The sequence below is a fragment of the Cupressus sempervirens genome, chromosome 1, assembly GCF_028749045.1.
Source record: "Cupressus sempervirens isolate cs-2001-9-10 chromosome 1, ASM2874904v1, whole genome shotgun sequence".
In the NCBI taxonomy this organism is placed as follows: Eukaryota; Viridiplantae; Streptophyta; class Pinopsida; order Cupressales; family Cupressaceae; genus Cupressus; species Cupressus sempervirens.
In genome coordinates this window covers 648,185,752-648,211,650 of record NC_143118.1, presented here as the reverse complement: position 1 = coordinate 648,211,650, position 25,899 = coordinate 648,185,752, and the positions used below count along the sequence as shown (strand labels likewise).

Sequence of the window (25,899 nt, the reverse complement as noted above, 5' to 3'; positions counted from 1 at the left end):
ATAATGTAAACAAGGGTGAGGTGATAGTCAACTAGAAAAGTGATCCAAAAGAACTACATGTCAAAGAACCACGATCAAGATGCACAAAAGAATACATATGTGTGTACTGAGGTGATCAATCTGAAACATGTCACGAGGCTAATGTCATGGATGGAATACTCAGGGACAAAGGAAGATGGAAACAAAGGTAAAACATCAACCCCCCATAGCACTTTAATCATAGTAATGCATATTGTAAAATAAGGCACAAGATATAGTAGATCCTAAGAATACAATAATCTATATGAGTATCCTCAAATGAAACTGCTCAAATCAAAAGGAAAAGTAAGGAAAAGAAATTGAGATAAAAATATAGTGCATTTGCCAAAAATGCAAACAAATGATGTCTACAATGACCAGAAGAGACATAAGGCTAATACAATAGATAGTACAACCCATGAAAAATCATCTAAAGAAACAAAATTGATCCCTAGACTTGAAACAACCAAGATATCCTCTAGAATGCAAAAAATGCAAAAATCTGAATAGAATGTGCCTAGAGTAGAATATGGAAAAACAACTAGCATCATTGGAAAGAGCTTAAAATACTTTTCCAATGATATAAAGAATACCCAAATTGGAGATTAGATGCTCAAGATATATCTCCCAGAGTGAAAAATAGAACTTCTGGCTTTGATAGCAAAAAAAGTCATAAAAAAGCATCAAAATAGAAATAACCTGGCTCTGATACCATGTTGAAGTTGATTAAATATCAACCCCACAACTCCCAAGAATCACCTACATGCAAACATTTGTTACAAAAAAGAGAGAAGCAAAAGATATGGAGGCTAGAAATCAGATATCCATAAAGGAGACATTCATGATGAGCAAAAGAGAAATTGTTATTAATCAAAAGAAAATAAATGTGCGTAAAGAGATCAATCCTTATAAAGGAGATCAAAACCCTAAAAGGTAAAACCTAGGTGTAAGGAAACTTGGCAACAAAGAATATAACCATTTCCACATAACCCATAATAGATCCAAAATAAACACAGAATTAAAATCCACATGCAAGAGAATAGAAAACATACCCACAAAATGTGACACAAGATATACTCTGGGAAACCCTCATTGAGGGAAAAACCCAGCCTCCAAAAGCATCCATCATCATGTATTATTCAACAAAAATACCATTGTCATACAACCATGGAAGCCTTCATGGCCATAGCCACAACCGAGCAAACTATGTGAACAAGCATGAATCCACACATCCCATGCCATGCTTTCAACCTTCACAAATGCTCCCTTGGCTAACCTGTCAAGCCTTGTCCCGCTCGACTCTTGCCTTTTGTCTTCTCCTTGTCACTCTCTCTCTTTCTACAACAACTACCCTTGTGGCTGCTTATATAGTAGCAAGTCTCACAAAACCACCAAGTGGTATTACATAAACCATGTGCTAAAACCATGTGCTACCTAATCCACTGACCCCACATTTAATATTGGGCATTTAATTCTTTTCTCCAATATTAAATAATTACATAAAATATTTTCACAATGTTACAATACAACTCATCAAGAATATTCCATGGGAATCTTTACATGTTGCATGCCCATCTAGGTACAACATTACATAATAAAATAAAATAATAAAATAACAATATTATGCAATGTGTGCAACACCCATTATCTCAACAATCTCCCACTTGTTGTATACATTGCATAGGGTCAATCTGTAGCCACACAAAATGAACAAGGGAACAATCCCTCCCAGCACATCCACCATCATGGATCAAAATACACCAAGTGCTCCATCCTAGTACCCGCAACAAAATCAAAGTATCCAGCATCTCAAACATGAATGATCTCACCTCCTATTATGCCACTCCCACTGGACATACATAGAAGCCATCCAAAGAGAAAGCCACCCAACCTGTCGCATTAGAAGATCATAAAATCCTGTACCAACTGAAATTCCAAGCACAAAAAACTTGATCCAAAGGTAATCACATGTATCCGTAGTTGTCAAAATATCCATAGCTGAAATAGCACCCACAACAAAGTGCCAAACCCATCCAACTATCCATACCTCAAAGGTATAACAAGTGAATCTTATATCACCGACATATCCAATCTATAACCTGCAATCACATGCCTCAAGAGCAATACCTGCCACATATATACCAAGAAGCTCCCACTGCAAAAGATAACGTCAAATCTATAACCAATCCACTCAACACATCTCAAAGAAGTGAATCCATGTAGTATCAAGGACATCCACAATACATAAACTAATATCCTGCAAGAAAAAATTCTCCACAACCAACAGAGGAAAGAGATAAAGTAATAACCATGTCATCTCTCACATGACATACATGAACACAAACCAGTGATCACAATCTCCAACCAATCTCAAATCCAATGTAAGCAAAACTGAACATCTAGGAAGATAACCAAGACTGGAGAAACCATGCAAATCATAACCTGTATCATGTCCTTCTACACACACCTCTAGATGTAAACTGTGCAAGTATGATCTCCTCCATAAAACCCCAACAAGAAGCCTCAACAACACCCAAACCATACCATATAACTAATCATGGATGTAAGCCTCTCACAAGAAGATCAAACTCAATAAACCCATTCCTAAACCAAGGAATATGCCCAATATAAAACCATCTCCCAAACTCAACCAGCATAACAACATATGCACATGGAGATAACCAATGCTAAACCATCTCTCAAATGAACCTTCCAGAACTAACTCATGTACCATAGCTCAAGATCCATATCCATGAAAGATAAGCATAAATATAATGCAACTGAGATAAACAATGGGCTATACCTCTCAAGTAGCAAACCGCCAAGTAGACTAAGAGTGGGGAATGAGAATGCTCATCAAGATACCCAAGTCTCCAACCAAGACTCATCTAAGAACAATCTCCTCTCAAGTCCATATCAGGTGACTGCCCCTCGGACTTCCTGTTGAAAACCATCAACTGTTCCAACAAATACTTCTCTAATCTAAGAGAAATCAGCGTCACCACCGTCTCTAAGTATCCATGAGCACCTGTAACCAATCAATCCATGCCAACTCCAAATGCAACATAGCAATATCATGAAGTATCTAGCTTATGATCAGTGTACTCAATACCAAGAAACTAAACCAAGATCAATGTCAAAGTTTCAACCATGGCCTCAGGAACATAAACATGACAACATGATCTTACCATCTCAACTAAAGAGATAACATGAACACACCATAACATGTCACAACTCTAAACGCGTATCAAGAGTATACCATGACATAATAATGAAACCATCCTCACACCAAGGATAACATGCCAAATAAAAGCATAAACCACACCTTTGCCAAGAACCCTATGAGTCCTCAAGATGCAACCATCTCCACACACCATGAAGAAAACCATCTCCACATACCAGGAAGAACCATCTCCACATACCATGAAGATAACCAAGAACTCCATGAGTCCTCAAGATCTAACCATCTTCAAACACCATGAAGATAACAAGTGCACCATGCAAATGTCAAAGACGCTTCTGTAGCAACAGGATCTAAGACAAACCTCCAACATCTACAAAAACTCAATAAATATATCAATGCCAACAACTCCCACTCAACCGTGGTACCAAGTCACCTATGGCATCATAAAATCCATCCTCTCCAAACCAAGAAGATATAAACCAAACCAGGAACTAATCCTGCACTGTCACCCCATCACTGTCACAAGCTCCCACTAAACCGTGTATCCAAGCTATCCATGACATCATGATGAAAACCCATCCTCTAACCATGAGAATCAACCAAGGCATCAAACCATTAAAGAACTCAAAGTGCACATCATGAGCTCCTCAAAAGAAACCAAATAACTATGATCCTCAACCAAGAAGATATACCACCATAACTGAATCAGAAATCCAAGCTAAAGAACATCAAGGATGTACCTGTATAGCCAATCATGTCATGCCAAAATCTATGACACCATGATCACATCCATGAACTGAGCATCTAGCTCTCAAAGTGTCCAACCTGTCAGCATAGTCAACCACAATCCTCTGCCATGACTGTACCTAGTAACAACATCTCATCCCTTCTACATGAAGAAAATAGTAAATCATGTGACTTAGGGCATAGAAAACCCAAATCCAAGTCACCAATCTAAATATACATCAATAATGAAAGATCAATGGGCAAAGACAATCCATAACCAAGCTATAAATGCAACCTGTAAGTATAGACCGCTTACAACACTGCACAACTTGTAGACCCAACAATTCATCATGCATATCCAAACCAAACACTGATAACCATATCATCATGAGACCAAACTGAAATATGAACTGAGTATACAATGACATCAAATCTTAAATCTCCAATGCCATAAACTCACAAGTTACCATAGTCAAAATATATCTATAAACTGTTCAGATAAATATATCACCAAATAAATCATGCCAAACCTGCACCAAATCTGAACCATTGTGTAGAGTTCTCCAAGAGCTTTTCGTTGACTACTCAAAGTCCAAAATCTGACTCTGTATGCCCAAGTTATGCCCTAATCCGTGCTCAAAATAAAAAATATCTGCCTTTAGGGCTCTTAAAACCTGACAAAATTTCAAAATCATAAAACCAAACCTATGCCAAGTTGTAGTGCTCTGAATTAGTTTTCCAACGCCTATAAGAACTCTGAAATCTAATATTCTGAGAGAAAGTTATGGCCATTTTACTAAAACTATCTTTTTACCATTTTCAATACGATTTTTCATTTTTTATTTTTTCAGTGACGAAAATTCCGACGGGATTAAATTTGACGGCCATCATGGGCTGAAACCAAAAAACTCTTTCATTTCCTCTGAACATGGCCAAACTAGGGCATATTATATATCAAAATTTATGGAAATGTCGACCCGGATCCAATGGTGAGGTCTGTTTTTACCCAGGAGGTCGTTTCTGCAAGCTACCCCCCAAAACCCTCATTTAAATGAAACATCTAAAAAATCTTTTTGTCCAACAATTTCACATGCCCAAATATTTTAACATCCCATTATAACAGCAAACCCAAAACCCTCAGATCTGCAATAAATCATTCATATATCTTGCCCTTTTCTTTTTTTTTATCCTCTCATGCATTCCCATGGATTCAATCTAGGGTTACAAATAATAAAATCATAGCTCTGATACCACTTGTAAGGAAACTTGGCAACAAAGAATATAACCGTTTCCACATAACCCATAATAGATCCAAAATAAACACGGAATTAAAATCCACATGCAAGAGAATAGAAAACATACCCACAAAATGTGACACAAGATATACCCTAGGAAACCCTCATTGAGGGAAAAACCCAGCCTCCAAAAGCATCCATCATAATGTATTATTCAACAAAAATACCATTGTCATACAACCATGGAAGCCTTCATGGCCATAGCCACAACCGAGCAAACTATGTGAACAAGCATGAATCCACACATCCCATGCCATGCTTTCAACCTTCACAAATGCTCCCTTGGCTAACCTGTCAAGCCTTGTCCCGCTCGACTCTTGCCTTTTGTCTTCTCCTTGTCACTCTCTCTCTTTCTACAACAACTACCCTTGTGGCTACTTATATAGTAGCAAGTCTCACAAAACCACCAAGTGGTATTACATAAACCATGTGCTAAAACCATGTGCTACCTAACCCACTGACCCCACATTTAATATTGGGCATTTAATTCTTTTCTCCAATATTAAATAATTACATAAAATATTTTCACAATGTTACAATACAACTCATCAAGAATATTCCATGGGAATCTTTACATGTTGCACGCCCATCTAGGTACAACATTACATAATAAAATAAAATAATAAAATAACAATATTATGTAATGTGTGCAACACCCATTATCTCAACACTAGGTTGCATGATAGTCATTAATAAAATAATTAATTATTAGATGCCTAAAGTTTAGCTTAAGTAAAGTAGAGTTAATTAGAAAATATCTAATTACTCTAATAGATACAATATGTTTGCTCTCACACATGGAGCCCAAAGCTACATAAGAAGCTTTGAATGAAAAAGACTAGAGAAAGGCCTCTGAGGAGGAAATTGATCAAATGGTGAAGAATGATACATAGACCTTGGTCACCCGACCAAATGACAAGAATAAAATTGGTACAAAATGGGTGTTCTAAAACAAGATGAATGAAGATGAAGAGGTAGCTAGAAACAAGGCCAGACTTGTTTGCAAAGGCTATGAGAAAGAGGAAGGCATAGAGTATGGAGAAACCTTTGTAGTAGTGGCCTAATTGGAAGGAGTTAGAGTACTCATAATATTTGTAGCCTATAAGAACTTCAAACTGTATCAGATGGACATGAAGTTTGTATTCCTGAATGGAGTTCTGGAAGGGGAAGTATATATCAAACAATCTAAGGGATTTGAGATTGAACAAGGAAAAAATCAATTATGTAGACTAAGAAAACCTTGGATGGACTGAAACAAACATGAAGAACATGGTATGAGAGCCTAAACTCATACTTGATAAAGATTGGTTTCATAAGAAAAAGTGACAACTATAATCTATACATGAAGCAAGAAATAGAAATAAGTTTTTTAATTGCAAAAATAATTATGGATGATATCATCTTTGGAGGAGATGATAAGCTAAGGGTTGAGTTTGTTGAAGCCATGAACAAGCAGTTTAAATGCCCATGGTTAGAGAAATTAAGTTCTTCATTAGACTTCAAGTTTCCTAGTTAAAATGAGGGATCTTCATAAGGTAGAAAAAATATGTGAAAGAAATATTAAAGATGTTCGATATGTAGGAAGAAAAACCAATAAGCACTCTAATAGTAACCAGTTGCAAGTCCCAATGGAGGATAAAAGACTTGGAGTGAATGAAATATTTACTAATCTATGATTTGTAAGTTGCAGAATGTCATGGAAAATAGAATGGACATAACACATGGACAATAGAATGGACATAACACAATCAATTGGACTAGTGGCTAGATTTTTTGTTGACCCAAAGGAATCACACATGGTAGCTATGAAAGGAACTTTAGGTATCTAAATGGTATTGAAAAGTATGGCCTATGGTATCCTCACAATGGTAACTTTGAGCTTAGTGTCTTTGCTAATGTTGATTGGATGGGGAACATAGATGATAGAGAGCACAATTGGTGGTGCATTCTTTCTTGGAGGAAGGCAGGTTACATGGATGGACAAGAAGTAGAACTGCATATCACAATCAACAATTAAAGTGGAATATGTTGTTACAACAACGAATTGAACTTAGATGTTTGGATCTGTAAGAATTTTCCTTAGGGAAAAATTCACCCAAGAACTAAGAACTCAAACACAAGCACAACTATAGACTAGAAGGAGTATGATCAGAATAACAATCTATTCAATTCAATATATGCATTAAAAGTACACTAGGAGTGCCTATATATAAAGACCTCTGAGATGCATCTAAAATGCCTAAGAATCAGCTACATGATAAGTCATACAACTAGGCACATGTCCACCAGATATGAGTTATCCTCCATTAAGAAAAAAAGTAAGTGCGATGATGAGAGGATAAGCCTACAAGGGTGTAACATGAAAATTAGTTTTGTAGACAACATGTGCTAAAAGGGGAGTGCAAATAACTATGTTGTCTACATGACAACTCAGTGAATGATGTAAAATCCACTTTTGTAGACACCATGTGCTAAAATAGAGTTGTGTACTTCTGTGTTGTCAACATGACAACTCAAAAAGGTACACAAACTCCTAAGTGTCTCACAAAATTAAATAATGCAATATAATAAAATAATGCATTAACCTACGTAAACTTAAGTAAGTGTAAATAGTAAGTACATATTTACACCAACACCCCCCCTTAAGTGCAACTTAGGCAAATACCCTTAAGCTTACAAAAACTAGGATGAAATGCACGATGGGTCTTAGCTACTAGGCCATGTTAGGTACCCATGTACATAATGAAAATGCAATCTCTCATAAAGTAGAGAAAGAGGGAAAACCTACTGGGAAAAACCATCCCACAGAAAGAGAGATGAAAAGGGATGCATGGATGGTTGGAGTAATCAAGACCCACCCATTACGACATACATCTAGTATATAGAATAGTGAAGAATGAGAAGAACAAGACCTCATAAGAGGAAAAAGTCCTCCCCATAAGAAAGAAGAGGAAGAGAGACAAGGTAGTCCCCCCCCTCCCCAAATGAAGAATGTGAACCAGTGATTGCTGCTCCAAGGAAGAAGTTGGTCCATGAGTGTAGAATGATGTTCCTCCCCTTTGGAAAAAACAATGGCAAAGGTGCAATCTTGAAGATGTATGGTGGCCCTAAAACTTGCTCAAGTATCCTTGTGCTGATACTAATGGTTGCCCCTTCCAACTATGTTGAAAAGAACGAACGCAGATCTGGAAAGGATGTCTATTGAACTTGTTCCAATGAACAATCTATCTCCTCAACTGATAAAGAGACCTCCAACAACTACTATTCATAAGGATCCACAATCACATCAACCTGTAAAGATTGATCATCTAGAGAATGGACATGAGGGTCAGAGTGAGCCCTCACAACAATTATAGAGGGATCATCTTCATCAAAGAGAAGATGCAAATCATCAACACTGTCTCCCAAATTTGTAGTGCATGACTCCATGAACAATTTTGTAATGTCTACCATGTAGTCATCTACTAAAGCTGGAGCTGGTAGACAACATGTACCCTATTGTGCTAGACTTATCATTATGGTAAGAAATGCTTGTGAACTATACTGATGATTTGATCTCTCACTGCAATTGTCAATAGAACCCCATGTGTCTAAATTTGTTAAAGCACTATAGATGGTGTCACTATCAGTTTCCACAGTGTATGATGTGTGAAGAGGATTAGAGGATAATATGGGTGAACTTTCCTCAAAGTGAACATCCTTCTCCACAAAGATCTCATGAGTCTCTAGATCCATAAGTCTGTAAGCTTTAAAATTTTATTTATAGCCTACGTGTTGGTGCCTTGCATCCCCTAGAAGATAGGTTTTCCCATGCTAGACAATCAAAGACTCTAAAGTGACTCACAACTAGTTTTCTACTACACCATGCCTCAAAAGGAGTCTTGCCATCTAAGGCATTATGAGGAGACCTGTTAAATATGTGATTGGCACTGCTAATGGCTTCAACTTCAAGTGTAGGATCAAGAGACATGGCTTTAATCATGCAACTTGCCATGGTCTTGAGAGTCCTAATCCTCAATCCTGCAACATCTATCTTGTACAAACTGAATGCTAGTGGATTTTGAAGATCAATGCCCTCAAGTTTACAAAAGTCTTCGAGTCTTCTGTTCACATATCTGCTTTCATTGTCCATCCATAGAACCTTGATGGCTTTTCTAGATTTGCGTTCAACATGACTCTTAAAGGCTTGAAGCTTATGAACCACTTCATTCTTATGATGAAGGAAGTAGACCCATGTGAATCATAAAAAGTCATCAACAAAAGTAAGGATCTAGTGGCCTTGGTTGACTGATGTCACTGCAAAAGGACTTGCTAATACCATGTGAACCAACTGGAGAAAAATTGGTGCTCTAGAAGACTTCCCTTTATCATACTTCTCCTCAAGATGCATATCCATTGAACATGATGAACACTCACCCTTAGAAAAGTTGATGTTAGGTAGACCTTTGACCATGTGTTTTGAGAAAAGTTGTTGAAGATAGAAGAAGGCAAGATGACCAAACCACTCATGCCATAATTTGATTTGTGAATGTGAGTGAGTCAACAAAGCTTGAGAAGGCAACTTAGGCACAAAGTGGGAGAAGGAATAAAGCCTCTTGCCATGATTGACTTTCCTCACTGCAACCAATGAATCATCTTTTAGACTTCACACCATCACTAAATCTTGAAGGAACTCAACTTTGTGACTGTCTCCAAGGTGAGTGATTTGGTAAATTGAGAGGAGATTGGAGCTTAGATTTGGAACGTAGAGAACGTCTTTGAATTCCCCATTTTCCATTTCCACATGTCCTTTCCCTTCAACCTCCATTTTGGTATCATCTCCCATGAAGATGTGTGATACCTATGACTACTTCTATGAAGAAAACTCTCCCTTTGAAGAACCCATATGATAGGAGGCACCTGAGTCAAGTATCCATTCTGAAGAAGAACTTGAATTTTCCATAAGTGCTTGCCCTTTTCCCTTTGAAGAGGTTGGAGTTGAATCCTTGGAAGTACCTAGCAATTGAATTTTGTTCTTTTTGAGTAGGTTTCCCAACTCATCAATTATTTTAGTCTTGCAATGATGCTCATCATGATTTGGCTTTTTGCATGCACAAAAAAGTTTGTCCTTCTTTTCATTACTTCCCTTCTTGTTTGAAGAAGAATTTCCTTGCTGTGAGGAGGATTGTTGTGTCTCAGATTGTGATTTCTACTTCCACTACTTCTTTTTGTTGTTGCTAGAACTTTTCCCTCCTTAACTTGATTGGTGCTCATCACTAGCCACCAAGGCTTTGGTCTTTGATGTCGTGAGAAGTCCTAAATCTATCAAGTGATATTGTTCAACAATCAACATCTCTACAAATGCATAAAATGTAGGCTCTTGGTAAGCAGTTCCCATGGTTAACTTGTGAGTTTTATAACTCAAAACAAATGAAGCATACTCTAAAGGTAGCCTCTTCAGGATGTGATGAATCAACTTTTCATCCTTCATGGGATTTCCATAATCTTTAAGTAGTGCCCTATACTCATTGACTTTGTTGATGTAATCTTGAATTGTGTCAAAGTTCTTTGGATCCAAGAGAAGTAGATCATCCTCAATCTGAAATCCCTTTTCCTCATCCACCTTACCATACAATGATTCAATTTTGTCCCATCCAGGTTTGGATTCCTTGAAACTAGCAATGTGAAAGAAGAGATCTCTATGTACACAACTCCTAATAATTCCTAAAGCCTGTTGGTCTTGTTTTTACCAATCAATGAGTTCTTTAGCATCAGTGGGTTTTGGAATTGTACCGTCAACATAAAGATTGTAACCTTTTTCCATTAATCTACTCCATGCAATATCTTTCCAAGTAGACTAATTACGTGAAGTTAGAAGTTGACATTTAGGTGAACCCATGATGAAAAAAATGAAAAGAGCACATAAAGAGACAGAAGAACATAGTACACCCCCCCCCTTTCACTCAATCAAAAGACCCCCCCAAAAAAGATGCTTTTGGCACTTTATATGTACAATAGGTCACTTGTCAAAATGAAGAAAGTGGACTTCTAATTTTTCTTTTTAAAACTACCTTTTGAGTTCCAAATTTGACACTAAGCATTGTAGCTGAGATGTACAACAATTTTGAAAAGTAATCAAAGCTTTAAAATGCAAAAAAGCCCCTAATTATGAAAGTGAGATTTTTGTCCACACAACCCTAGAATTTGAATGTAAATTTGGAAAGTAGACAAAAAATAATGCACTTTCAAAAAAAATGAAACTTGTTTTCATGTCTAGATGAGCCTTTATAGAGGGTTTGAAGTTGCAAAATGCAGGATTGAATAGGTATAGTCTCTAAAAAATGCAATTTATGAAAAATCATTGCACCAAAACCAGAAAATAATATCACCACTAGAAAGTTTAAGAAATTCTACCAAAATAAAAATAAAAATTGCACTTGAATTGGAGTCTAAATGTCCAAGTTATGGCCTCTCAAAGTTAGGTTGCCAAATCAAAAAGCAATCTGAAGAGGGGTCTTGAAGAAAAATTGCTAGCTTAAATTTGATGGTCAAATGACTGTTGTAGTAGTTATAAAAGGCCTAGTTTCAACGATCAAACGGTCGTCAAATTTAACCTCATAAAATTGATGACGTCAACGATTCCAAGCCTTGTGATGACATCAGCCTCGTACAGATGGTACAAAAAATCTATGTGTCTTCTTACATGGTGTACGGTCTGCTTACTGTTTATTCTAATGTAGGTGGATGAATCACTGATGATTGTATACATGTGTGTCCACCATGGCAAGTATGACTAGGTAGGCTGGGCGAATAAAAAGGTATTGCGCGGCGTGGATTGTAAAGGATGTGTGTCTCTATTCGTGGAGGGAAGCTACCATTAGAAACTAGATTTTCGAAGCCAGATGTCACAACATTTGCTAGTTTTAGATTGATAGTGGCCGAGATTATCTTTCTGCGGGTGCCATAAAAGTATGCTGTGAAATAAAATGTCGCACTAAAAAATGTGTAGCGTGCCATAAAGGCATAGACAGGGGCCAGTCTTGGTGAGCTTGTCGGTGACTTTTAGTGCCACTAGGATGCTTTACGGTGCCAACGAACTTGCTAAAAAATCCCACATGTGTTGGGATAACACCCTATGGGGTGTTTAATAACAAGAGGCCATGGTATTTGAAATGAAAAAGGGTCACCGGGCTTGTGACTTGCTTAGCCAGGATAATGTGGCCAGAATTTGCAGTCGCCAAAAATGATATGCTAGCGGATCAAAAAAATATTCTGCTCACGGAATGAAGAATATTGTCCCAAATTGCAGGGCTGAGGTGTGACTGCCCAGTTTTGCAAAATTTTTTTCTCTGCTAGCCCAACTAGGCAAATTTTTTTTCTAAAAATTTGCAATAAAATTGTGATGAAAATTGCAGAGAAATTAATATCAGATCTGAAAAATTAAATTGCAGATCTAGAAATGACCATACCCAAATTTGCAAATCAGGCCTTGGGTGCCGATTTGCAAATTTTTTTTGCCTCACGATCAATTTTGGCCTAGGGTAGCCGAATTTATAGTCAATCTTCACCGAATCAACATTCTAGATGGAATGGTGAGGTCAGATCTGGCTCTAGATGCTCCCAATTTCTACGGTACTCCGGATTCAAGCTGAGGTGCTGAAGCAACAAGATGGTCTCGAATGACTATGTGAAGAGAAAATCTCTTAGCTCTGATACCATGTAAGAATTTGGCTTAGGATAAAATTCACCCAAGAACTAAGAACTCAAGCACAAGCACAACTATAGACCAGAAGGAGTATGATCAGAATAACAATGTATTCAATTAAATATATGCATTGAAAGTACACTAGGAGTGCTTGTATATAAAGGCCTTTGAGATGCATCTAGAATTCCTAAGAATCAACTACATGATAAGTCATACAACTAGGCACATGTCCACCAGATATGGGTTATCCTCCATTAAGCACAAAAGTAAGTGCGATGATGAGAGGATAAGCCTACAAGGGCGTAACATGCAAATTAGTGTTGTAGACAACATATGCTAAAAGGGGAGTGCAAATAACTATGTTGTCTACATGACAACTCAGTGAATGATGCAAACTCTAGTGTTGTAGACACCATGTGCTAAAATAGAGTTACGTACTTCTGTATTGTCAACATGACAACTCAAAAAGGTACACAAACTCCTAAGTGTCTCACAAAATTAAATAATACAATATAATAAAATAATGAATTAACCTAAGTAAACTTAAGTAAGTGTAAATAGTAAATACATATTTACACCAACATGATCATATAATTACTTGAAGGAATTCAAGAGAAAATGGAAGAATTGGTAGTTATGAATTGCAATAAAACTAGTGTAATCAACATATCGAAAAACATGGTAATGCAGCCATAACCAAAGCACATATCCATCAAGTACCATTTTCTAAGGAAGTAAGTGCAAGAAATACAGGTTAGGTTGGAATATGTATCAACCAAGGATTGATTGATTGATATCTCTACAATGCCTCTTTAGAAGGACACTTTCAAGTATCTAAGAAAAAGGTTAGGGCTCTTACCCCTATCCAACTTGAATTAGTGTACACAGGAAAACATCAATCCATGATCAAGAAATGAAGAATTCTAAAGGAGGATTGATGAGAACAAAAGCTATGGAGGCTAAAAATCACATATCCATAAAGGAGACATTCTTGATGAGCTAAAGAGAAATTGTTATTAATCAAAAGCAAATGAATGTGTGCAAAGTGATCAATCCTTATAAAGGATATCAAAACCCTAAAAGGTAAAACCTAGGTTGCATGATAATCATTAATAAAATAATTAATTATTAGATGCCTAAAGTTTAGCTTGAGTAAAGTAGAGTTAATTAGAAAATATCTAATTACTCTAATAGATACAATATGTCTACTCTCACACATGGAGCCCAAAGCTGCATGGGAAGCTTTGAATGAAAAAGACTAGAGAAAGGCCATGGAGGAGGAAATTGATCAAATGGTGAAGAGTGGTACATAGACCTTGGTCACCCGACCAGAAGACAAGAATAACATTGGTACAAAATGGGTGTTCTAAAACAAGATGAATGAAGATGAAGAGGTAGTTAGAAACAAGGCCAGACTTGTTTGCACAGGCTATGAGAAAGAGGAAGGCATAGAGTATGGAGAAACCTTTGCAGTAGTGGCATGATTGGAAGGACTCAGAGTACTCATCGTACTAGCCTATAAGAATTTCAAAGTGTATCAGATGGACATGAAGTTGGTATTCTTGAATGGAGTTCTAGAAGAGGAAGTATATATCAAACAATCTAAGGGGTTTGAGAATGAATGAGGAAAAAACCAATTATGTAGACTAATAAAACCTTGTATGGATTGAAACAAACATAAGAACATGGAATAAGAGCCTACACTCATACTTGATAAAGATTGGGTTCATAAGAACTAGTGACAACTGTAATCTATACATGAAGCAATAAATAGAAATAAGTTTGTTGATTATATAAATAATTATGGATGATATCATCTTTGCAAGAGATGATAAGCTAAGTGTTGAGTTTGTTGAAGCCATGAAGAAGTAGTTTAAAATGTCCATGCTTAGAGAAATTAAGTTAGGCAAAATATATGAAAAAAATATTGAAGATGTTTGATATGGAGGAAGAAAAACCAATAGGCACTCCAATGGTAACTAGTTGCAAGCTCCTAATGGAGGATGAAAGACTTGAAGTGAATGAAATAATTTATTGATCTATGATTCATAAATTGTAGCATGTCATGGAAAATAGAATGGACATAACACATGGACAATATAATGTAACATAATCGGTTGGACTAGTGGCTAGATTTTTTGCCAACCCAAAGGAATCACACATGGTAGCTATGAAGAGGAAATTTAGGTATCTAAAGGGTATTAAAGAGTATGGCCTATGGTATCCTCACAATGGTAACTTTGAGCTTAGTGTCTTTGCTGATGTTGATTGGATGGGGAACATAGATGATAGAAAGAGCAAAATTGGTGGTGCATTCTTTCTTGGAGGAAGATTGGTTGCATGGATGGACAAGAAGTAGAACTGCATATCACAGTCGACAATTGAAGTAGAATATGTTGTTACGACAATGAATTGAACTCAAATTGTTTGGATCATATAATTACTTGAATGAATTCAAGAGAAAATGGAAGAATTGGTAGTTATGAATTGTAATAAAACTAGTGTAATCAACATATCAAAAAACCCAGTAATGCACCCATAAACAAAGCACATATCCATCAAGTACCATTTTCTAAGGAAGTAAGTGAAAGAAAAAGAGGTTAGGTTGGAATATGTACTGATCAAAGATTGACTGACTGATATATCTACAAAGACTCTTTAGAAGGACACTTTCAAGTATCTAAGAAAAAGGTTAGGGGTCTTACCCCTATCCAACTTGAACTAGTGTAGACAGGAAAACATCAATCCATGATCAAGAAATGAAGAAGTCTAAAGGAGGATTGATGAAAACAAGGGACTACTCAATGTGGGGAGAAGTCAAGAGAATAAAAGAGAAGAAAATATGGTGGCCTTTGACATTATTTTCAAAGGGGTAGAAGTTGAGACGAGAGGAGCGGAAAAAGATGAACAAAGGGGGAGGACTAAAACAAAAGAAGCTGAAAAGAGAAAGTGCGAGAAGAAAACAAGACACAATATGATACAAAGCACATAATGGTCAAAGCATGTAAATGCATTATCTCAAGGGTAGATGAAAAAAGAAGAAAATGAAGAAAAGGCAAGGCACCAAAACAAAGAGTGCTAAAAATTATGAAGTATTTTCATTAATTCCAAAGGGGCAGATTGTTGGCATAATAGAATGGTAGACAAATGGGTAGACTTAGTGATCAAAAGTGTTGTCATTGATGTCAAGGCATAAAAAGGAACTAAGACTAATAGAGATGAACAACTAGTAAACCACATTGATGTGTGAATCTAGCTCACAAAGGTGATTAGAGAAGAGAAGAAATATGAGCCCATCAAAGGTGATGATAGAGGTGATCCACTTAGACAATGTATGCTAAGTGAAGTGCACATGAGCAGATGGATGTCAAGAGAAAGGGAAAAGTAGATAGATAAGTGAGATGGTTTGGCCAAGTCAGCAAGGTGAGCATTGAGCAAGATACTCATGACTTCCTAGTCATGTAAAGGGAAAGAGTACACTCAAGATTTCATTTAATCATGATAGGGGAATATATCGAGGAAGAGTCAAAAGAATTTAAATTTGAATTCTTTCTAACAAGAGAAAGTCATCGAGGACACATAACATCCATGACTTCTGTACAAACACTCTACATCTAATAAGAGTGGAGCACTACTACAATGAGAAGTTGAGCTAGTAGTAGGGGTGAGAATTCAAATTTTGAATTTGCAGATTAGGGCTTCCTAGAGAAGCTGACAGAAATTATAAAAATAGATAGATTTGGAAGAAGAAAGGTTGTATTGCAAGAGTGGTTAGCCAAAGAGATGGAGAAGAGTTAAGATAAGTGGAATCTCAAGTTATGAAGGAGAGTGACAAGAGTGAAGTCACATTCGAAGAGTTATCATGCCAAGAAGTAAACCTAAATGGCACAATGTTATCATGTGCAAGAGCAAGGAGAGCCAAGTGCAAAAGTGATGAAGGTCTGAAGTTGCAAAGTCAAGAGAAGGCAGAGCATAGTTATAGACAAATCAAGAGAGATGGAGAAGGATCTATTTCAAAATAAGTGTATTAGCTACTTTTTAGATCATTCCCTATTTTTACTAATATTTTTAGGTTCTTTGTTTTTGCTTAATCTTGAATGATTAAGTTATAGCCAACACAAACTTGTAGACAAGTGTGAAGTGTGATTTGGAGTAAAAAGTTGAAACTAGCAAGTATATTGATTGACACCCCCTCCCACCTCAATATAGTGACCTACAGTAGGACCAACACTATAACTATAATAGCTGGTCTATAACTAAAATTGTCAATTTAAATCAATTTAGGTCATACTTTACTATCTATTTGAGGTTGCATTTACATTATTGATTTAAAAATGAAGCTCCAAAATACACCATTAGTAATGTTTTGCACGTGGTAATTCAAAGTGTTTAAGTTAGTGCAAATTTTCTAAATATTAGAAAGTGTAACATGTTCCATTTTCAATAGTTACTTGTTCATAATGTAGAATTGTAGGATATAATTATATTAGTTGGTAATTGGTGACTAGAATGTATTGACTAATGGGTATTTTTCATATATTTTAATAGTATTGTTTATGCTTTTTATACCATTTAAAATATAATATGCTTCATTTTAAAAAAAATTGCATTATTTGAAAGCATTAAGGATATGATTATGTTGTCTCACGATCATAAGTAGTGCGCATAGAAAAATGGGTGATTTCCCTTTATGTAAAGTTTTTCTTATTGCCTGGCCATATTTTCTGAGGATGGATTTTCATTGGCAAGGTGCCCTTATAATACCAAGATAAAATCTTCTATATTGGGAAAATGTATTGCATTTAATGAATATGAAAACCTGATTATTGGCAAGGGATATATGTACCTAAGAATTAATAATTAATAATCAATAGATTAAATTTATAATTGAGGATGGTTAGTTGAATTTTATAATGATAGTTGGTTTAATTAGTTGATCCTTAAATTTGAGACAAGTATAAGATCTTATGAGGCCTTTACATGAGTCTGCAATTCTATATATGCTTTGATTTTTTTTGTGAGGGTTAGGTATAGATCGGTTATGAAGGGATTCCAAATCCCTTTGCAACTAGATATACCTTATTGAGCTAATTGTAGAATTACAGAAAAATGGCAACATCTAAGAAAAACAATGAAATCAAATTAATATAATTAAGTGATACAAAAAAGAAGTATAGAAGGAAAATTGAGCTCAAAATTATTTTCAAGGCTCAGGTGGTTCTAACTTTTTTATGGTACAGAAACTACATGATATCTTTGTCTTCACTTTTCCCCATCATAGTGTCCCTCCTTATTGCTTTTTCTCCTCGTATTTGAATCCTCTTTATGTTGCTAGTTATTCTCCTCTTATCAATATGATACAAATTGGATGGTATTCTTTTTGTTTTGAGATAAATCAATAGCATATTATCTTTGATCACAAAAATCTTTTTTTTTTATAACATGACCAATATTGTATTCTAGTATTCCTTCAAGTTTTCTAGTTCTACAATTATTGTGCTCAATTCTCTTTTAAATCATTAACTCCTAAATTGAGTTGGTTAACATTTTGATCGGCCTCACATTTCTAAAATATTCTTGCATAATCCCCCCTATTTAGTTGAGACTATCCAACAATTATGTATTTCTTAAGAGGAAATTTGATTTTTAGATAGTTACCTTAAATAAAAATATGTAATCTTAGAATACTAGGATCACTCAATCCTAAAGAAATCCAAGAGTATTAGAGATTCCTACATAATGGAAGAGTTCATCAAATATTTTATTAGTTATGATCAAGTCTAATTTAATTTTCACTTCAAAATATTCTTGCTTCAAAGTTTTTCCTTTTAGCAATCGTAGATTCTACTATTTCAATTAATATCTTTTATATCAATGCATTTTTCCATAGCATATGTTTGGTTTATAGAATATGAAAGTGCCATATATAATTAGAAGGTATAGTCTATTGTATTTCAATATAACATCTAAATATTTCCAAACTTGTATATCTAAAAAATATATTTATTTTAAATAAAAGGTTCTATGATAGAAGTGGAGATTATTGTGAGAAGAATCTTCATGCATTCATTAATGAAAAAGAGTATTAGCACATGGTGGTGAAGCTATTTGTTTAGCCCTGACAAATTTGATTACGAGTTAGGTTTTATTCTAAGAAATGAGTACCCTACAAGCATTTGACATGTAGTTTGACAATTGAAATTGATGAAAAAAATAAGGTTGTCTAAGTGTTTATGCATCTCATCCAATAATGTCAATGCTATTAAACTATATATTTGGACACAAACTTCATAAGATTGCATTAGAATGCTAGTAATGCTAATAAAACTCTAGTATAAGTTGAACATGTGCCATCTTGTAAAATAGTCTGTTGTAGTGGTTGAGCTTGAGGTTGTAGGTTACCCCCATGGTCTCGGGTTTGAGATCACCCCATGTTTAAATGGTTTGTGTGTGTGTACCTCAAGAGGGACTAGTTTCACCTTGCTCACCCCAAAATGGGCTATAAGACAGTGAAGGCACCCCCATAATTTAAGAAAAAAGCTACACTCTTAACAATAAATCCATTATTGTACGAGCTCTCATGAGATAATAATGCAAACTAGTATGCAAGGTTAAGATTATTGCATGCATTATTAATTTTGAATTTATCATATTTTGCGATATTCATGAGATTATAGACTAATTTAAACTAAATTCTACAAATATACACTTAAAACATCTTAAATCTACATAACTACTAAATTAATATTAAAAAAAAAAAAACAATTAAATTCCATATATAAAAAATTAAAATATATTTATTTATCTTCCATTAATTATCTTATCAAATTATGTAAATGCCCCCTAATATCTCACAATGAATTTAATATCTCTAAATTAACACTAGGGGTTATTCTTCCTACCGAATTCCAGGCTATTTCCACACTTTTCTTGACTCGCCGACCATTCCCACACTTTCAACGCTATAAACTTTGCCTTTTGTCATTGTCGCATCTTTCTCGACTCCATTCTATAAAGTTTTCTTTTTTCATCATTATTAAATGTTCTTGTCAGGCTTTAAAGTGGAAGCACGGTCTGGACTCCGTAAACATTACCTTAATCTTTTTCGCGTTTTTACCGAGGAAAGAACCTCCCAATTCCATCTTCCTCGACCCGATCATCGCTTTTTCTGTCATTGCATCTCCATCCTTGATATCACTGTAGGGTGTTTCTAAGATATCCATTCTTTGTTTATTTGCTTTTACAGCAGAGCATTATTTTCCTGTTAATGGATTCCCCTTCGACATCTGGTCGAGGAGGAACAGAACAGAAACGAGATCCCTTTCTGGTGCTTGAACCTCCGGAAAGTATGATAAAATCTCCCCTGACTGCAAAGCAATTTGACGTATTCATCAACCATCGAGGCCCAGACACCAAAAAAACTCTGGCTCAGCAGATCTACCATTCTCTCCAACAAGCTGGGATCAGGGCATATCTTGATGCTCCAGAGACTGAACTCGGAGATCATATTCCATCTGCCATAAAGAATGCCATTTCCTCTGCCCTGCTGCACATAGCCATCTTCTCCCCAAAATATGCAGAGTCTCCTTGGTGCTTAGCTGAGCTACAGTTAATGTTTCAAACCAGAGCTAGAATTATTCCCCTATTTTACAATGTTGACCCATCAGACTTCCGCTACATAAAAAATGGAGTTGCTGATGCATTTTTCAAGCACGAAGAGAAGGGCAGATATGGTAGTCATGACATTCAACGGTGGAAACAATGTCTGCAGAACGTTTCACAGATCAAGGGCCACGTACTCAAGGAACAGAATGGGTAAGAAGTCTTCTATGTTTTCTTCAGATTTTCTTTTCTAAGAAATAGTTGGACCAGTCTAAATATTGTTTTGTATTTACTATGAAAGATTTAATTCACCCTAGAGAAAGTGTTGGGTATGCCAGTCTGAAAATGGTAATTAGCAAAATCAATTCTATAACGAGGGACTTTCTCTGGAAAGAAAGCAGATCCGTTTGTGCTTATTTCCCTAGCCTGTAACAAAATGTGTATTAATAGAGAAAACGGGCCGAGCTTAGTGATTTAAAATTGTTGATATTTTTAGATTAGTTCTTTTGGCTAATCTGCTGTTGAGTTTATTTTCTTTCTTGGTTAATAGTTCTCAATATTATAAGCTTTCTAAGCTCGACTATTCCAGACTATTCTGTAGTTCCCTTTTATTTATGATTTAGACTAAGTATTGTTTCTACAATTTGCGTTGTGTACATGTGTAGAGCTTATGTTTATTTGATTTGATTGTCTTTTAGTCTTATCGGTTAACCTTATTTTAACTTGTACGGTATTTCTGAATTTCAGCGATTGGGATAAGCTGTGTAATGATGTTGTGTCCGCTGTGGTTAAGGCGAAGCAAAAGAGAAAAACCCCTCTCCAAGTTGCAAAATATGAGGTGGGTCTTAATGAGCTTGTAAAGGATTTCCACAGTCATTGTCAGAGAAATGGAGAGATGAGAGACAAAATAATTGGCATCTGTGGAATGGGAGGGTCTGGGAAGACCACTCTCGCCAAATATTTGTTCAATCGCAAACATTCAGAATTTAGTAGATCAACTATTCTGTTTGATGTGCGGGAAAACTATGCCCAAGGTAGGCTGAATTCTCTTCAAAGTAGACTTCTCCATGATCTGTTTCCTGGAAATGATGAAAAGTGTAGTAGTAGAGAAGATGGGATCGCCGCTATCAAAGATAATCTTGAAAGGAGCAGCCAATTAAGTTTCCTTATAGTTACAGATGACGTTGATCATCAAGATCTGTTGGATGCCCTAGTATCCATGGATGCTCTCAATCCCAACAGTTTAGTGATTGTCACAACCCGTGACGAAAGGCTTCTTATAAATGCAGGAGTGCGAATCCGTTACAAGATGAAAGCAATGAATGCAGAGCATAGTAGAGAGCTCTTCTGCTATCATGCATTCCATAGACGATCTTGTAAAAAAGGATTTGAAAACTTAGTAGATGACTTTGTCCAAGCATGTGGAGGTTTACCCCTTGCTCTTAAAGTAATGGGCGGGCATGTTTTTGGAAGCAACATGGCTTATTGGAAGTCACAATTAGAAGAGATCAAGGCAAGACTACACACAGACATAAAACGTACGCTTAAAATAAGCTACAATGCTCTAGAGGAAGACCAAAAACACATCTTTATGGATATAGCATGTTTTTTTATAGGAGAAGATGTGAGCAGAGCAATGAGTATATGGAAGGCTTCAGGGTGGAGAGCCGAACATGCGCTTCAGATCCTCAAGGACAGGTGCCTTGTTCAAGTGGAAGCTTCTCCTTTACAGGATGTCCATACATCATGGCACAAAGAAAACCCACGATTTGTTTTGAAAATGCATGACCACCTCCGCGACTTAGGGAGGCAAATGGCAGATAAAGAAGCGAGCCGGCCAACAGAGGATCAAATGAGTCATCCTCGTCGGCTGTGGCGTCCTGAAGATCTCGTGTGTGTTTTTTTTTATCGAAAAGATTTTTTTTCTCGAATCTGTTGTAACATTTCTATACAAACTTAGAATAAACATTTTCTAACTGCGAAGATATTTCAATTCAGACTGCAATGAGCAAAATGAAGGGATTCCAAGACGCCCTCGCCGGGTTCCAAGGAAAAAGTTTCAGATGTTACGGTTTGCTGAGGATCCCGAGATATCATTGTCGGGGCAGCCTTACAGATTGTCTGGGCATCCGCGAAGATGGTTTTGAAATGAGATATTTTCTGGGGAGTTCAGAGGCATCAACCGTTATACAATGGGTGGAACTTGAATCTCATCAATCCGATCTGCTTGTAACTATTCCGAAATGGTTTCCTGTACAAAATTTACACAGTATAGGTCTTGTAGGAGTATCACCTGGGAGATTGTGTCAAAGGGATGACCAGGTATGTTCTTTTTCTTGATAAAAAATCCGATTGTGGGAGTTTCGATAATTAGTTCGTTTATGTAAGACTTGTATAATTTTAAAAATTTATCAGTTTGAACAAATTCATTGTAAATTCCAGGTTCCGCTCAAGTTGAAAGAGTTACATTGCACCTTTGAATATATGCAATTTTTGTCATATATACGACTTGCAGACTTCAACGTTGAAGATATGCTTAGAAGCGATTTAAGCGCACTGGTGAGCTCGCTTGGAAGGTTAAAAAATCTGGAAAGTCTGTACATAGATTTTGGATGTAACTTGTCGAGCTGGAACATTGAATGGAATTGCTTACTGAAATCTGTAGGAGAAATCCCCAATTTGCAGACTTTAGGGTTGGAATACTTAAAAGTAGAAGGTGAATTCGCTTTTAGTAACAGGGGAGAGACAACTGATAATCGGTTTTGTATGAGAAGCCTTGAAGACATGATTCTGTGTAATGCAGTCAATGCAACGAAGGTCTCCATTAGTGGACAATTATGTCCCACGCTTAAATCTCTCAAGCTTTGTAATATAGGAGATCTGATTGAAGTGGATTTGTCAGGGGTAACCACGCTGGAATGTTTGACATTGTCAGGTTGTCTATTTCTGAGAGAAGTATTTGGCAATGATCTGCTAAAACTTGAAATGTTTAAGATAAAGTATTGCTCCACTATAAGAAAGTTGCCATATTTTGGGCGCAGTTGTCTCAAGAGGATCTATATTAGCCACTGTCGGAACCTGCAAGATATATCGGCTATTGAAAGATTGAGGGGATTGAAGGGAATCTGGATTGGTGATTGCCTAGAGCTGAAGAGTATAAAAGCTATTGAACAATTGAAGGGACTAAAGAGAATCGGGATTGAGGACTGTCCACATCTAGAGGGTGTAATTTGTTTTAAAGAGTTGAAGCAGTTGAAGAGAATCTTCATTGCGAACTGTGCAAGGCTGCAGAGTGTGGAAGATATGGAGTTTTTAACATGCCTGGAGAGCATTACCATTGCCCGTTGTCCAAAGCTGATAAAAATAGGAGGCGTTGAAGAATTGAAAGGACTTAAGGAGATGGTTGTTTCAGATTGCCCTATATTAAGTTGTGCTAAAACGTTGCAGGTACTCATCATTTGTCAATTACTTCCTTGTCAATTTAATAGTCCTGTTTTTTTTTTTTTTTTGGGGAATGGTTGCATCTAATAAAGTAGTTCAAGTTTTCTATTTTCTATTTTTCATATATACTGTTGAATATAATCTAGCGAGAGCCATAATTTCAGAGATTGCCGTCGGACATTACAACTATGGTGGGGAGATCGGCTCTGTCAGGTTATGTTGCAGGGGAATTTGGATTTGGCCGCGGGGGGGAATCGTCATTGTCATATTTTAATGCAGATAAAATTGGCGACACATTGTCTACGGCAGATGCTATCTGTGAAATAGATTTGATGGGATTTGATTCTGAGGAGAGGCGTAAACAAGTAAAGGAGATGATCAGTAAGTTTTGTAAAACCAATCCTTCACTGAAGATATTCATCTTTTGCGCCGTGGTTAAAGGTTTTCCTGAGGGGGGATGTATTTCCGATGAGGCAAAACCAATAAATCTCTTTAGGGATTATGGAGACTGGGTATACATCTGCGTGAGTAATGAAGAAAGGCTGTCAGAATGTGACTCCTGGATAGAATACCCCTTTGCAACAGAGAAGGCATTTTTAATGGGAGTGGAGGAAGGCGAAGAAAGGAAAACTCTCGGTATACTGCACAGCTTATTTTCTCAACTATGCATTGACACCGATGAATATTCTGAAGAAGAGCTGTGGCCCTATGGGCGTCCTGACATCAATAATGTTATTGATTATAATGATTTTGGGAATGAAATTGAAGAAGCCAATGGTTGTGAAGATGATGATTGGGATAGCGATGGTGGTGGTAGTGAAAATGATTTAGAATTTTAAAAAAAATAAAGGGGGTTTTGAATATTGTAAAGGCAAAGATTTTTTTAAATGATTTTTTTAAAGAATGATTTGTTTAAGTGGTAAATCTTTTTCATTTATATACATATAACTTTTATTTTATTATTTGTTAAGGTATATTAAATTAATTATTATTAATATCTTATTTTGTTAGAAATTTGTATGATAAGATTAATTAATTCAATAAAGGATGAAAAAATATATTATTAGATTTTTTTTTGGATAAGTTATATAAATTTCTAAAGGAGTTTTACCCACGTTGTCTGATCATCACCCCATTTTCACTAAAGTTAATTTTAGCATTGGTCCTTGTAAGCCCAAGTCTGGTGGCAGTAAGTTCATTTTGAACTCTAGTCTCCTCTTGGATGAGGATGTCCTTGCTGCCATCCAAATTATTAGGGGTATCAATAAGGTCAACCTTCAACATCTGTCTCATCGGGAAAGATGGAAAACTAATCTCTTAGCTTGGAGAATATTTATGCAAACCATTGGCCAAAAGAAGGCTAAAGATTATAGATTTGTTGAGAAACATTTGTCCTCTGACCTTCAAATTGCTGAAAATAACATCCAGAAAGATTCTTCTAACATAGATCTCCTTTCTCAGGTTATGGATGCCAAGGATGCTCTTAGGAAGCACCAACAGGTTAAGATTCGTGGTGCTAAGATTAGATCACGGGCTCACTGGCTCCAATATGGGGACAGGGGCTCCAAATTCTTTTTTAATCTCCTTAAGCATAAACATAGTAAAGAGTCCATTGACAAAATTTCTATCGAGAACCAGGATATCTCGGACCCTAATATTATTATCCAGGCTTTTGCTGATTATTACAAGAATCTTTTTGCTTCTGAGGACTCCTTTGATGCCGACATTCTTAGGAACAATTGTTCTACTCTGATTCCTAACAAGTTGGACTTAATGGACATTGCTGACCTTTCTAAAGACATCTCTATTGATGAGATTGAGAAAGCTATTAAGGCCCTTAATAATGACAAGGCCCCTGGCCCGGATGGCTTTCCTGTTGAATTCTATAAAGCTAACATTAATTGGATATGTAAGGACCTTCATGAGTTATATTCTGAGGCCTTGTCTAA

At 36.3% G+C, this 25,899-nt stretch overlaps 1 protein-coding gene across 1 annotated transcript; it reads left to right on the top strand.

Moving 5' to 3' along the window:
• Positions 1-19,949: 19,949 nt before the first annotated feature.
• LOC149579567 (disease resistance protein RPS4B-like) lies at positions 19,950-24,874 on the top strand. Its single transcript, XM_089785917.1, has 5 exons — positions 19,950-20,722; positions 21,257-22,400; positions 22,508-22,831; positions 22,952-23,956; positions 24,115-24,874. The coding sequence occupies exons 1-5, from the start codon at positions 20,175-20,177 to the stop codon at positions 24,787-24,789; spliced, it is 3,696 nt and encodes a 1,231-aa protein (XP_089642043.1). The 5' UTR covers positions 19,950-20,174; the 3' UTR covers positions 24,790-24,874.
• The last annotated feature ends 1,025 nt before the right edge of the window (positions 24,875-25,899 follow it).

Coding starts and splice junctions, on each gene's coding strand:
- LOC149579567 (XM_089785917.1), top strand. CDS start 20,175: ATGGATTCCCCTTCGACATCTGGTCGAGGAGGAACAGAACAGAAACGA. Junction 22,401..22,507: donor TGTGGCGTCCTGAAGATCTC/GTGTGTGTTTTT, acceptor ATTTCAATTCAG/ACTGCAATGAGCAAAATGAA. Junction 23,957..24,114: donor GTTGTGCTAAAACGTTGCAG/GTACTCATCATT, acceptor CCATAATTTCAG/AGATTGCCGTCGGACATTAC.